General features: G+C 37.2%; 2 protein-coding genes across 2 annotated transcripts in view; one reads left to right on the top strand and one right to left on the bottom strand.

Annotated features, from left to right (window-relative positions):
- The window catches only part of LOC139967392 (uncharacterized), a 59,696-nt gene that overhangs the window by 36,511 nt on the left and 6,984 nt on the right, over nucleotides 1-16,201 (bottom strand). The gene's annotated exons all lie outside the window — the stretch shown is intronic.
- LOC139967391 (matrix metallopeptidase-21-like) overlaps nucleotides 1-16,201 on the top strand; it is a 36,226-nt gene that overhangs the window by 15,631 nt on the left and 4,394 nt on the right. Inside the window, exons 2-5 of the mRNA XM_071971125.1 lie at nucleotides 7,459-7,927; nucleotides 13,055-14,228; nucleotides 14,892-15,173; nucleotides 15,650-15,919. Of these exons, the coding sequence (XP_071827226.1) occupies nucleotides 7,736-7,927; nucleotides 13,055-14,228; nucleotides 14,892-15,173; nucleotides 15,650-15,919 (1,918 nt within the window). The 5' untranslated portion in view covers nucleotides 7,459-7,735. The remainder of the gene's footprint in view (nucleotides 1-7,458; nucleotides 7,928-13,054; nucleotides 14,229-14,891; nucleotides 15,174-15,649; nucleotides 15,920-16,201) is intronic.

The raw sequence follows: 16,201 nt of genomic DNA, 5'->3' as shown, positions 1-16,201 counted from the left end.
GACTGTTTTCTTCCTCTTTGGACCAGAAGAATAAAGATCGTTGAAGGAGAGAAAAGAACTCCCTGCTTCGTTGTGTTTCGAGGCAAACTACTTTACCTCCCCAGGACACCCAATCGATATATATATAGATACAATCCTTTTTTGCCTATACCTTATAGAACGGGCCGTTCTCAATCTTCATGATACCAGTGATCTCTCTCAATTTGGGATATTTTGCTGAACCCTCTTCTTTTGCCTCTCATTTTGCTCTGTTTGGGGTAAGATTTATCACAATATCATTTTCTTTAAAAAATATTATTATTATTGTTTTCCAACTCGACTTATATTGGTCAATTTGTTTCTGATTATGTGATAATCCTTTCTGTTATTAAGTTTCAATTAATTGTATTTGTGTTTGACGATTTTGTATTCTCGGTGTCTAATGTTTGTTTATACATATACAATCACATGTTAGCCAGTCTGTTAAGGGTACCCACAGGTGTGTGCTGAGGATTTACAGTAGACTTAAAAACGCATTTGACACGTTTTGCTATGAACAGCAGTAATAACTTTCTGCATTTTTTGGGGGGGAGGGGGAGGGGGTAGAGGTGTTGGAATGGATACTAGGAGAGCTAGTAATATATTAATTATGAAAGCACCTGTTTGTCTTCGTTTAAGTGAAGTTTCAAAACCATTCGATACTACCATCCCATAGCACTCACAGTAATTAGCAGTTTTTTTGTAAGCTTGACTATATACCAAAGTTGTCAGAATTCAACGAAAGAAAAAAAGGTCGGCCATTTTGGAAATCTAAGAATTACTTTTGCGTAAGGATGATCATATTACTAATTTAAAAAAAAAAGTGTCATTCGACGCCATCTTTTTTTTTATTTAGACTCTGGGACTGTCATAGTTACAGTTTCTAGATAATTAAAGTTCTCTTGTTTCCCTTTTGCAACAAAATGATTTCGGCAGTATAAAGTCACGATTTGTCATTCATATCTGTTGTATGAGCGTTCATAGTTCCTGCCCTTTTCGTTTTGTCTCTAAACGTTTGTCGCAAACAAGTGGAAGACGTTGTAAATAAACATAGGCATTGTGTAACCATGGCAACCAACTGACTCAAGCGCGTTAAACGAAGGAGATGATATAACTTTATTTATCTTTTTTCATGGGGGGGGGGGAAGGGAAAGGGAAAGGGACGCAATCGGGATCTAAGTTATCGTGAGCGATTATAACTGATATAAACTGTATTGATGGCTGAAGGACAAGCTCTATTCAGGGATATAGTATTCTGTTGATTAGTAACCTTTGACCTATCAACCTTGGAATATTAGCTGTTAAGATATTTGTTTACCTGGTTGGGAAGATGCGATGGGGGGGGGGGGGAGGAGAGAAAGTACTTAGAAATGAGCTCCCAGATGTTATTGTACATCTTATCTATTAAGTATGCATAAACTATACAGTTAAATGAGAACTCGACCCCACCCCCCCCCCATCCTCACCACCACTTTCTCTCTCTCCTTCCATATTACCCATGATGCCTCTACTGTGGTAACAAATGCATACACTCCTTCATTGCAGGGGCGACAGGGTTTGCGGGTCAGGACCCATTATTGTGAAGAAAACCCCTTTTCATAAAATTAGAAGAGGACTCTTCCATATTTTTAATTAACAAGTGCCCTGTTGTTGAAAACATTCAATGACTCGAATTTACTGGGTAAGGAATCCACAGAGGATTCACTTTATCTGCAGAAAGTTTGGGTTAACATTTTGGTTTTTCGTATGTTCCACTGCCCCTCGAAGTTTGTGCCTCCACCATCATCAATTGAAGCCTCTTCCGATGCCCCTGCAACATACAATTTTACTCATGAGTCTCAGTTGGATGTACACACGCGGGAGAAACCAGCATCTGCCACAGACTGCTAATCTTGTCGTGCAGTTTTCTCTGTGGTGAGTCGATCGAACAACTGTTAATGAGATGCCCAGTTCCACTTCAGGTTTTCACGGCCCTCTGAATCTCATTGTGTGTAGTTCGAAAGCTACGAAAGTGTTAAGTTACGATCCCTTCGAACCACGTGACTTGTAAATGATCGAATAATATATTCTAAAGATTGCCGTGGTCTAATTTTCAATTATTCCGGTTAAGTTGTTCCAATTTGGTCTGATTGCTCTATTTTGGCGGGGCTTCACCAAAACTCCTTTCACAAGATGTTTAACTAAGTTTGTATAATAAACGAGGTTTTTTGGCACACTTCCCGTAAAAAAGGCACAAAAGAGGTCCTCCGGGGGAAATCGAAAGGGTATAAGAACAGCTTGAGAAGAAAAATTGTGAGATTAAAAAAGAGCAATCAAAGTTATTCTTTCTCTATTGTCGCATTTATCTCAATAACTTCACAGGAAAGAAACACCCCCCCCCCTCTTCCCAGCTACAAGACAGGAAGACAGGACCGAACTTAAAAGATCTACAGGCTTTATAACTTGTGTCGAAGGTTACATATTAAAATATTTCAATTCATTTCCTCTAGCTAGAATAATCATATATTACGCAATTTTCTTATGATTCTAGGAACGCATTTTCTAAAAACAGAAGTTAGTCAGAAGTTAATTTATTGCTAATATATGAAAGGTTTAAATATGTTATTATTATTCTAGACCTGTTCCAATCTGGGCACTGAATATTAATCAGATGATGTGCAAAAATGGCACCAAGGGGGAGAGGAAAGGGTGGGGGGTGGGCATAAAGCAATTTTTCAATGCCAAAATATTAATTTTAAGTAAGGAATAGTCGATGACCAACTTCTCGTTGGAACTTTTAGATACGAACTTCAAGCATACCCAATATCATTCTCATCCCCCCCCCCCCTTAGTCACCCGCTCCACCGGTTGCGGTTGTTGCAATTTGCGACTACACACGTTACAATGCTTGAATGGGGCTTTGGTCAACTTAACATATGCAAACCGACAAGAACCCCCCCCCCATCCCACCCTCCCACCCCACCCCTCCCAAACACACAGTTTCTCCCCTCTCCCTTTGAATTGCTACATCATTATTAGTTTACAGTATAGCTTAGACGCATATGTATGTTACCACCAGCAATGTACGATATACCATAAACTATAGTGGTATTCCTAGAAAAGCCTATACGATTCTTGAAGATTAACATACTCGAAAATGTTTCAGAAGCGTTAAGCGATGTATCGGCAAGCATTTACAATGTTTGAATGGAGCGATTCAGTAGCTTCAGCCAACCTTAACGGTATGCCTTTTTTCTATCTCTCTCTCTCTTCCTTCCTTCTACCTATTTTATTCGTTTTCTTCAATCTTCTTCTTCTTCTTTTTCTCTCTTTCTTTTTCCTTTTTTAATCCGTAATTAAGTTGTTTACATGACTGTCGTTCTGGAATCAATAACTATTTGGGTACTTTTTACTTGTTAAATTCTTCAAAGTTTTATTTGTCTACATTTCCCGAGCTTCCTATATATATGAGTATTTCTATACGTTTGTTCATGCGAGCTGATCAGTGTTTCTTTAGTTAGGAAGACAGGGCTAACCGTTTCGACTTCCCCACATTCTAATTCACTTAGGCGGACATAACTCGTCAATGTGTTAGTCGAGGTTATATAGGGTAAAGCGTTATTCATTACGAGTAAACCTATACTGAACAAGAAAAGTTAAGAAACATTTCATTTTAGTTATCTCCGCGGCGTGCTTTGATATACATAAAACGTTTTTAGTCAATAAAAGTCATTCCTTTAAGATTCTTTCATAATTGCATTAAGCGATTAATCTTGTCACGAGGCCTTAAACTCAGGGTATAATTCCTATACACAACAACACATCAATAACATGACAAAATGTTTGTATTCCACTCGTCACTTATAAGGAACAAATAAGAATGCTTGGCAGTCAAACACCGTTCGAGGGAAACAGCAAAAAAGGCACCGGAATGGATTGCACGGTTAACCTTTTTCCTCCCGGGAATGGTGCTTTATACCTGCAGATCTGGGGCTACACATTCCCCGAGGCCCTATCCCTACCCCCTCCTTTTGATTGTTAGCTATTTCCAGGAACTGTTTTCTCTTTAACCGGGTTAAAGTTCAAAGAACAAATCAAGTTGCTTCGATTCGTCTGTCAGACGTTTTTTTCCATATTAATTATACATAATCACGTTTGAACAGCAAACTATGGAGAATTTCATTTTTTTTCGACTTTCATTTGGCAGTTTTCCTTTTCATGTGTTATTTGACATAACAAGTAACTAGTCAAGCTTATTTAATTGGGATTCTAGTGTCGGATGGCAACGCAAACTTATCACAAATAAGTCAAAACGACTGTTTCAAGGCCAAACTATGTTCTTTCCTCGTGCAACATTATTAAACATTTTCTAGCTCTGAGTTTTCCGAAAATCCTCAAATGTGGCCCCTTGTCATAAATTAGAAGTGACCAACTTTCGGTATTCACAAAGTACGCTTTTGTTAAGAACAATTGTAATACAAAACAATGCCCTTTTGTTGGAGACAACCAAAAGTAAAAATTGTGTTATAGAATGCACATATATGTTGCTCTTTTGGAACTGTAAGTTTGAGGTAACTCAAACTTTGTAGGATACCCCCCCCCATCAAAGCCTCACATTTTCATACTCGACGTTTTCCCAACCCCCACCCCCACCCCACCCCATTCATCCGGATCGAACCATCTTTCGACGCCCCTGTCTCTCCTTTACTTGTTCCATTATGTTGTTCTTCTAATTATGAACATTTTTTCCTCATTTTGCAACCTGTATGGTTTAAATTCTGTTTGCGGCCTACCGTGAAGGTGACTGTTTTACACCACCGTAACTGTGGCTGTAGTAATATTCAAACCAACGGAAATACAGTTATTTATTTTATTTTATGCATTTTTATTAAGTTTCATTTACCCTTATTTGCTTTGCTGACCATTATCCAATTCGATAAAACCCAAATATTAATTGGTACCGTATTTTCAAAATAGTACGCTATGTTTTTTATGGTTACATATTTCCTCCACAAAAAAAGGTCGAGGACGTATGCAGCAAATTATAGCCTCGATGCAAAGTGAACATTTTCTCACATCTTTGGTTAAATTTCTTTCTTCTTATTCATCACTATCACAGAGTTTAAAAAAAATGGGGTAAAATGGGGAAAACGTGCTTTATTTAGCAAATCCTGCACAGAGTATAGATACCTTAGGCCAGATAATACAAGTGCCATGGCTATTTATGGCACAGGCTCGACTGAAATAAACGACAATTTCCTTGGGCTGTATTGACATGTCTATCAAAGAAGGGGTTAACCGTCGAGAGAACGCCAATTTTGCCTCAGACGGAAAAGAATTAACCCAATTTGTACTGATTCAATAAAATTTTATGATTAAGTCATGATTTTTCTGGTGTCAAATCTTGGGTGACATTCATGGGTCTTTTTTTAAAAGTTCTCAGCATGTTACAAAAAAAAAAAAAAAATAGCAAGCCCCCTTTTTTCTTTAAATTCTAAATCTTTCTTGTTGATCAACATTCCTGAAGTGAACTGAGAAAATCTTGGAAAAAAGGACAGGAAAAGCGAGCAAAGAAAGAAAGAAAAAAAGGAAAAATAAAAAGAATGCGAAATCAGGTCTTGTGTGATTATAAAGTAAGATATCTTGGACGACAGGATGAGTACTCGAGTATACGCTAAGAATGAATACGCGTATTTGCCTTCTTCTCATAACGATGAGGTACGGTGTTATGCAGACGACATGGTTTCGAAACGTAGTCCAATAGCGTAATTACAGCCAATCATTATAGCATTCATTAACATCCAGAAACTTATATTTGCTCTGCATGTTTAACATTAATGTATCCTATCACCTGAATTTGTTGAAAATTTCAGTTTTCTAATTCGAATTTGATATTTTTTTTACACACGTTCGTTCTCAATCTTGTCGTTTCGAACTTGTTAAATGTACCATTCAAAATTTTCAAATACGGTATGTATATTCAACACTGTAAAACTTTTAATGAATGTTATAATGTTAACATCAATGGAAGTTGTTGCTACACCTTTATAAAAATCCTTGATTCGACTCTGGAACATAAAGGGTTCATGCCCCCATCAGTCCGGGGTATTTAGAACTCCCCCCACTTTAATACAGTGTTCACTGGTTCGTACCACGCTGCAGCCAATACATATTTTTCCGCTCTTTCAAACTTCAAGTATAACTTCCTAGCCAGTTCTCTGTTCATGGTTTAATTATCAATAAAAAAAGTTTTAATTCCCCTCCCCTCCCCCAATGTGTAGAGTAGATGGCTTATAAAAGGAACACGAGCCACCTGACAGTGCATAGTGTATAAGCCTACTATGTTAACATACTGGAGACCTATACATTCAAAACACGCAGAGCTGTTTTCTCGACCAATTGCTCTATTTCTTCTCTTGCTCTTTTTTCTTCCGTTATTATTTCATGACGTCACAATAACACCCAATACTCTGAATAGTTTCAATAGGTTCTTTTTTCACACCGTTTGTCATTACATTGTCGCACATGACTATGTTAACAATGTGTTTTCTCTCTTTCTTTAAAAAAAAAATAATGGTGGTCCCAGGCACATGTATGCTACCTTTACACCTATGTCCAATACACCAAAAGGCTCGCGATTGTAATGTGTTGAACTGTCAATATTGTGAACCTAAAGAAAAGGTATAAGTTACCTTATGTCGGCTGTTAAGTAAACTCTCTAACCCCTTTTTTCCTCCTACAAATACTTGCTCATTTCGCGTTCATTGTAAATGAAAGAGAGTCAATTTGGAAGATAAACAGATCAACAAACGTTGTATTTGTTACTATTGTCAGGGTTCGTGAACCGTTTTTCGCTTTGATTACGTGTGACAGGGGTTTTAGAGGTGTTGTGCCACAGTTTTAACTGAAAGTATATATAATAAACTCGACGTGATGGTTATCGAGAGCCAGTCTGTTGGACAACTTAGCGCTAATCTTCTTCTACTGTTTCTTACTCTCTATATAGTTAACGCAAACATCATTTGATAGTTTAGGTTTTATATGATAAAAGCCATGGAACTGCCAACTACTACTACTAGACACCGCGAACAATTATTGGTATAGACATGATGATCCCGTCTGTCAACTGACTACAGAGATACGCTCGAGGGACAGTTTGATTACCACCTTTTCGTCAGCCTTAAAATTTAAATATTAGCAATTTGATTGGACGTCAGACTCTAGACCTGTCGAAAGTTGACAGTCGAAGGGGGGTATGTATATGTATGATCATTCCAATCACCTGGTATTCTGTGCTCTCGCAATTTAAAAAGAGAATTGCGCTCCGATTTCTGTTCAGAGACCAACATGCATTAACTGTGGACACGTGTGCCTTAAACAGTTATATTAAATGTGCACAATAATTTATCGTCATGCCGTATCTTTTAACTTATTTTTTCTTTCGTCATCTACTTATTTCAGAAGCAGAAACAGATGACGAATAGCTGATGCATATACCTATAGTCAACATAAATATACTGCGATACGTTGCCGTGATATTCATTCTTGAATGCAACCATAATCGACTGGCGCCTAAAATTAGGTCATGTGACTTAACTGTCAACTTTTGATTGGACTACCCAGTACTGGAAGGCAGCTGATGAGTCGTTTGCGATAACTCCTCTTTTTTTGATATTTTGTCTTTCAATTATTAATTTAATTTCTTCTTCGGATTTGTGCATTTTTTGGTATAAACATCATGAAGCTACACACTACAAGACATTTCCTTCACGCCTCCAAGATGGAGCTGGTCGTTTTAACCTTATTCGTGTTTATAAATGCCTGCCACTCATTACCGACGTCACCACGACCCAATGAGAACCTATTTCAGAAAAATACCAACACAGCTGAAAGTACCGCTTCATCTGTTGAAATTACTATAAAAGCTAAGGTAAGTCCGAATGATTTTTCTTTAATTTTTGCTTATTTGATTAACATATAATTTTTTCTTAAATCGATTTCAACATAAAATATCTATCCCAATGAAAAGTTTTTTTCTCTGCGTAAATTTTCAATTACTTTTGTTTCTTTATCACCTTTTCAAACGCAAAATATGCGGTTGCTAAATATTGTCAAATACATAGGGGGAAAAAACTAGCCTCACTTTTCTGTGAAATATTTAATTTTTTACAATTAAATCTTTTCACATATCGAAACCCTTTAATTAACAGTTATTAATTTGCATACAAGATTCGGGACGAACGTCATCATTTTCGGCACAGTCTATATATACAATAATGAATATGCAAATATAGGATAGTATAACACTGGAATGTTCTGTTATTCTATACCGTGACAGCAGACTTGAACAAGTCTAAAAATGACTTCATGCAGTCATATACACTATATATCTATAGTGTTTCGATTCGTTGATAACTTTTTTCCTTTCGTTAAGTTTTTCTCTATTCACTGATTGGTATTGATAAATGGTGTTCCACAAATGTCGAAGATTTCACATTAATTATAAATACTAGAATTATTGTCCGAGTTAAAGAACAGGAAAAGAATATTCAAGAAATGTTGGGTTTTTTCCCCATCTGGTGTATGTGCATCAATTTTAAAATCACGAATTTGACACAACGAAGAAGAGGTACCTTCAATGTCTCTTCGATGTGATAAATAAAATAACGCGGTGTTATTCACCACTATATTATATAGCCTACACCAGTTTAAGGAAACTCGATGAAGTCATAAAGATTGCATTTGTTTTGTTCAATCTCATTATCGATTGAAAGTTGATTGAAGATTTTCCAAACAGGACAAACTTGTGGCAGTATATATATATATATATATATATATATATATATATATATATATATACTGTATATATAAGCCTTACGGGTATACACGTCGCATACAAAAACCACTGCAATGATCTGTCTGCGGAATGAATCACTTCTTTAACTGATTCTAATCTGTTTCGATTCATTACAGTGTGATTCATTAGTGTCAATCTATTTTTTTTTAGATTGATTACGAAATACTAACTATTATTCCTTGAACTGCAATATAGGTCCAAACTAGCAAGCAAGATCAAGTCTGTCAATCGAATTATATATCTAAAATATAACCATGCAAAATGGCTATTCTTGTTTTAAAAAAAAAAACCAAAAAATGCTAACGTTGCAAATATCAAAACACATTCTTTCAAAATGACATTTTTGGTGAGGGTTTTTGGGAATTAAGGTTTCTACGACATACAAATGATATGAGTTTAAAGAGAAAGTTGTGTCACGTTATTGTCGCCATACAGACATAGGCTGGAGAAGGCATTCCTTCACAAACATTTGCCCCTACCACAACCCCTCCCCTTTCACCACAGAAAGACAATTTTCAATTCTCTAGGGGCTGCCCTCGTAATTCTACCGTATCTTTAACGCATCGATCCTTTACTTCGCCTATTTTTTGTTGAGATTACCCCTGTCCCTAAAGAAGACCTAAATGATGTACACACTTTTTTTTATTTTATTGTAGATCTTTTCCTCTCACTTTTCGACATTCTTTACAACCATACAACATCGCTAAGGGCATGTTTACACATTGTGTAGGCTAAGCATCATGTACAATGGTACATATAGTTTACTTAAATGGTTCTCATTCCTTCTACAGATAATTACTCGCAAAGTATCAACGAATCAAAAAGGAATTACAAAAGAAACGTTTTTCTTTTTTTCTTCAAAACATGCTTTACGTTCTTGTTTGTATTTCGAAATGACTTTTCTCAGAGGTGAAACCTTAGTTGTTTTCTCGTCTCATTACAGCAAAAAAGACGTTGTTTCCCCCTTGCTAAGTCATTTGTATGTTTTCCTTGTGTCCTTCACATGATCAGTTTCTCGTGTGTGGCCAACAGCTATCTGTATTTACAGTTAAAAAGTTTCATTTGCCAGCGAGAATTTTCCAGAGTTCCTAAGTTGCGTATTAACATCTGAATGCACGATGTAGCCTTTATTATATGCAAACAGCAGTTGTTAAAGCATTTCGGGGCTATTCTCATAAATTAATTTTTTACTACTAAAATTTAACAAATAGTTCAAAGAATTGTTTTACAACACATGCTGTATATATATAGGCGAATGCTTTAATTGTTTTAAAGTAGAGAATATATTGAAACAGCAATTTGACGAGTCAATTTGGAAGCGTAGCCTTTTGAAAGAGCCAAATTCTTTAGCTGTAGAATGGGAACACACTGCTGTGTTTTTTATATACGGATTGTGAGAACAATTCAGTCAGTTGAAATCAAAATTTGAATAATTACACTTTGCTCATTTAGGGATGTCAAAAATCAAGGAAAATGTCTTATTTTGAATAATTGCAACCTAATTTTGAGTAAAACTCAATAGGATATTGCAGAGCTACTGACAGCTGATGTAAGTATATCCTAATAGCTGCAACTGAAAGATTTTACTTAAAAATTACTCATTTGTAAATTAAGTGACATTTTCAAAAGCAAAATTTTACATCATTCAATTGTTACCAGCATGCCTTAACAATTGGTTAATTGTCTCGGGAACATTCATATACATAACTGGATCGGAAATGTGCTTAATTAATCAGGTTGTCGCATTTGGCAAGGTAACTGTAGCCTGTAAACCTATGCCAAGAAAAGGAGAAAAATAAAAGTCTCTGCAGCTCATTCGTTATAAAAAGTGTAAAGATGATCTTCTACGCCATTACCCTCCTGATTTTTTCTCCAAATATATTATGGGAAGACCGCAATTGGTCATCTTTCATGAAAAATGAAATATAATAATATTTAATCATGACGTACGGACGGTCGGACGAACGAACTTCGGTACGTAACCCTGTACCCACTCCCCCCCCCACCCTCCCCACATTTACCTCCACCCACTCACTTTCACCCTACTTCCCCTTGCATTGATTTTAAATATTTAAAGGCCGGGGTTAAATGACGTAACTATAATCTGTATCAAATCTTGTCATGACATTTCTCTTTTGGTGAAAGTTGGTGAACGTACGATAATCCTGTTTTGCATTAGTGAAAGGTATATATTTAGCCGCACTTTATACATACACACATATATATAACAGGCAATTTACCGGATAGTCTAGATAAGTTGACTTCTGTCGCGGGGTATAAGTAATCGTGCAAACTCACAGTAGTATTCATTGATTGGTCAAATCCATTTGAAAACTTGCTCTGTTTGTTTTAAATTTACTTGAGAGTGTATTTCTAGCATAGTCAATATATACTTATCACTTTCATCATGCATACCTAGTGTTTATCTTCTGTTTAACCAATTTGGATAGACAGTCACTTCTCGGTATCTATTCTTTTGCCATTTTCAGTGAGTCAGAGTCCTTTGTATATATTTGCTATATATATATATAGCAGGAGTTAGGCTATTTTTAACGGCACTTGCATTATCGGCTCGTGAAAGTAAACCTTACACTATTGAAGTAACTATAGCCTTACTGTTTGTAGGTATAATCCTCTTACAAGGCTCTAAAATGAAGAAGAAGAAGAAGAAGGGAAAAAAAGTCGCTACCCGTTTCTCCAGTGTCTACTGATCCCCTACATTGTACTATCAATATTGGCAGAGTCACGAGGAGAGCAGATTTTCAAGTGGTTGATAAAAAAAGTTTTCCCACTGCTTCTGTGTATTGAGATGTTATATAGGTCTGAAGGTCGGCCCACAGTAAAGATTGGCAAAAATGATTAAAAGAAGTACGCAATTTGATTTGAAGGCATTCTTTGATACAAAAAAAAAGACCAAAAAAAGAATCGAATTTGTGAATCTTTCTTTGAGAAAAGAGAGAAAGGAATAATTCACACGTGGTCTAAGACTAAGATTATGCTGGAGAAAGGAAAGTGAAAGTGGACACAAACCCACCCATCCGGTTTGGCTTATAATTACAGAGATCTTTGTGAAGAAGAACTCCTCAATACAACTACGAAATATCTTGTTCCGTTTTGGGGGAATATCTTAGTTATATGTCGTTTTGTAGACATATGATGTCATAGTTGCCACTATCTAGCATCTGGAACCTAAGGTGCATATTTACTCTTTCTTTTCTCATTTCATATGTTCAAGGTATAATGTGGAAATGGTTCGGCATCCTTACTATTATTGTTATTATTATTATTATTATAATTGTCATCTTTAATGATGGTAGTCCTGCTCAGTGCAGAAGCACTGCTTTCGAGGAGCCCTGAAACCAATGCCATCCTTATTTCATGTTTAAAGAGGTTTATGAAGAAAGAAAAAAAATGAATAAATTGAGGCAAAGGTGACTCGATGACGTCATATTTAGACTTGATCAAGTCGACGTCCTTGTGGGGCGAATAAGACACTAAAATCTCCCAAAATGCAGTAAGAATATTTCCTTAGCTGTTTGGGGAAGTTGATCGTGACAAATTCTCTCTTTATCACATGTTAGACAAATAATGATAATTGGGTTTGTGCTTCTCTTTAGCACAATGGTCGCGAAAAAGTAATTGGTAGTAATGACCGTAGATGTGATGTTTTATGACGCCACGGAATTTTGTCGCTGTACATGATGCTCACTTTAGTGCCAGCAGGCGGTGCATTCTGGGAGGGGGTGCATAACTTTCGAGGGGCAGTGCGACATGTGACTTTGATTTGAGGATGGAAGCCACAAAATCTCCTTGCACATTTCGAACAAACGGACCCTTGGTGCATTTGTTCAACACATACTAATTCGTGGATGTTTCTCGACTCTTTTCACCTATTTTGTTTTTAAGTTCTAAAAAAAAACTTTTTGATATTACAGTGTTCTTAATTTCTCAACAAATGGACACTTAACTATTTAATGACAGAGAGTGAAGGATGCATACGTTTCAGTGACAAAAGGGCACTTCTTTATGAAAAGGGGCACTTTAAGGCTTTCTTAAGTAAACTGGGGGGGGGGGCACATCCACTTGTTCACCTCAGTTGGTGTTTTCCCGAGCGAGACGAAACTAAAAAAAACAAGGGTTTACTGTTGCACATAAAACATCACGATATTTAATATTCATCTTCTGATTATATCTTTACAGAAATTTCTTAAAGATTATGGATATGTAGTTCACGAGTCCAATGATCCTCTGTCAGAGCAGCCTTCAGCGCTCCGACTGGTAAGCCCGCCTCTTTCAGACGCCTCAGGACCATTCTTAAAAAGCAAAGAAGCAACCGATATCAAAGAATCGAACGAAAACGACAAGTCTGAACTATTAGGTGCCATACGATTGTTCCAAACACGATTCCACTTACCAGTGACTGGCTTATTAGACTATGCTACTGCAAACCTAATAAGCAAGCCGAGATGTGGTGTTCCAGACAACCCTTATTATACAGAAACCAAGCAAATAAAAGCCAAAGAAAGTGATAGTCTTACTTTAAAAGCAACTGACGAAGTATTCAAAAAATCTTATTTGGATAAAAGTGATAGTAAAATTAAAGACGATTATACATCTGATATAAATCACTCGAAGGATGTTAATAATAAACACACCAATCCAAAGGAAGTCGAAGCTGTGACTCAACATGCGGAAAAGCGCGCTACCGAGTCTCCTAGACCGTTGACGGAACATGAAGATAATTTGAATGCATTTTACTCTATGGACTACTCCATTGAAGAAGACGTTCTTTCAAGTGAGGACGCCCTCGATTTGATGATCGAAGAAGCTAACTTCGGGGATGATCTTGTTGACTTTGAGTTCATCGACGAAATGGTAGAAGAGAATGACCAATCAGTGACCAGTATCAGTTTACCAATTGAGGACTTTCAGACAGATTTCGTCACCGACCTGATGACTACAGTCGTCGATATCGCATACGACGATTGGACGACATCTCGACGACCAAATATCGATGCTGAAAATATTGAAACATCTTCGGCGCTGACGACGACGACGACGTTATATTCAAGTCTTACGCAACAGATTTTGTCTAAATTATCACCGCAAGGACAAATGAAAAAGAGGAGTGTGTCTTTGGGTGTCATTCCTGGCCCAGAGGAAACAGGGTTGAACTTCAAACTGACGAGTTCTCCAATCAAATGGCGACTTTTGAGTGTTTATTGTTCTCAACACTTTTCAAGTTGTTCGAGTTCTCGAGCAGTCTTGGAACTTGCATTCCGTCGATGGGCAGAGGTTACACCTTTAACTTTTCAAGAACAACGGACGGGTGACCTTCTAGACGTAGATATCCAGATCGCTTTCCTAACGAAAGGTAAGGTTCCACTACCGAGTATCCTCAATGTCAAAGGTCATGTTCGGTCATCATGCAGCTCACATCCGGGGTTCTCTATTAGATTTTTAAAGCATGTCAGATCTTTAAAATTAGAAGGAAGGGCGAGATTAAACCAAAATGTCATTACATGTACCTATATCCGTTGAGCAACATGCATGGTATATAGGCAGGTAGCATGATCAATCAACATTGAGCTTCAAATCTGAGCAGAGAGAGATTTGTCTTGCTCAATTTGCAGGTATTAAGTCGGTGTTTTGCAACGGGATACGAGTTTGGACAAAACATATATTGAAATTTCTATGAAAATCAATATTTTGCTTTGTTAAAACTTTATATACTGCCAGTCATATTTTTTTTCACCTGTTGCTCACTGGTGTTTACCGCTCTTATATTACAACGTTTTAACTATATTTATGTTCCATTATTCAGATTCCAAATTTGAGTTAAAATGTTGAATTGGAAGCCACCCGACGTGTAAGTTGTAATCTATAAGCCCTTACGTGTTTCTCCCACATTTGTGGTCGCTTAGGCGTCGTAAAAATAACTGCTGATTATTATGATTATGATTATTATTAACGTAATACTATAGTATTATATCAATATGTAATACTTATGTCGAAGTTGATGTCATTACGATTTCAGAATCGACTTTGGATTTCAATATTGCCCTTCACGAGGACGAGTACGCCAGATATCAGGTTTCACCAGATGGGGTCTATCTATTCTTCCAAGATGAGGTCCAATGGACACATCAGTCCGACCGCGGGTTCAATCTGTTCTCTGTAGCTGTGCATGAAATCGGTCACATATTGGGCCTGGACCATAGGGATGATAGCGATTCCACTATGTACCCATTTTATCAAACTTACACCGGACGAGTTGTCATCGATGCAGAGAGCCGAGCTCTCGCCCAGGGATTCTATGGTGAGTGTTTATGGAAAAATTCGATCATTTTGCGTTAAGTCGATCATCTAAGGTAACTATTCTTTCTCAAGTGAAATATGTCAGCCGTACCACAATTTCATAACGAAATTGAAATTAATAATGATTGAATACAAATATTTGATAAAACATTCGGTTGCTTTCAAGCCTTTAGTTATTGATTTATTTGATTGTATGTTTGACTGACTGGCTGGCTAATTGATTATTTTATTATTTATTATTGTCATATATAATGAGGGTAGTCCTTCTCAGTGCAGAAGCACTGCTTCCCAGAGGAGCCCTCAAAGTTGATTGTTTACTTCATCCATTCGTTGGTTCGTTATTATTCTTCCCTTTGTTCATAGATTAGTTTATTCTTTCATTCATTCTTTGTTTCATTCTTTCATTCTTTGTTTCATTCTTTCATTCGTCCAACCATTTCTTAATTTCATTTCCGATCTATTTCACGTCGTTCGCAGGTAAATGCAGTGGTTCCTTCGATGCTGCATTTGATTGGGTGAGAACATTGAGCAACGGTCGTAAGGTCTACAGTTCTTATTTCTTCCGTAACGGGTGGGCGTGGTTGTACGATAATTCCAACGGCCGACCTCGAAATGGGGAACCGAGAAGCATCGGCAGCCTATTCGAGGGTGTACCGGACAATGTTGACGTCGTACTTCAGATTAGACCAAGACGGAACGCTAACGATAACCTCAATGATGACAGGAACGACATGTACTTCTTTAAAGGTAACCAGTCTTTGTCTATCTCTTTCACTGAAGGGGTGTTCACTGAAGGGGGTTCACTGAAGGGGTGATAAGGGGTGTAAACAATGATGAAATTGCCTTAAATGCTACCAAATCAACGCCGTTGTGGGTTAAAAATGGAATTATCGTACCCCAGTGCCGGATTATCTGACCTTCGGCGCCCTAAGTCACCATATGTTTGGGCTCTCACCTACTCGTAACAACCCCCCCCCACCCCAACACCTCCCTATTGTTTGATCGCTTTTCAGGCTCAACCCAAAAATG

This window comes from Apostichopus japonicus, chromosome 5 (assembly GCF_037975245.1).
Source record: "Apostichopus japonicus isolate 1M-3 chromosome 5, ASM3797524v1, whole genome shotgun sequence".
Lineage (NCBI taxonomy): Eukaryota > Metazoa > Echinodermata > Holothuroidea > Aspidochirotida > Stichopodidae > Apostichopus > Apostichopus japonicus.
This window is presented reverse-complemented; position numbering and strand designations above follow the sequence as displayed.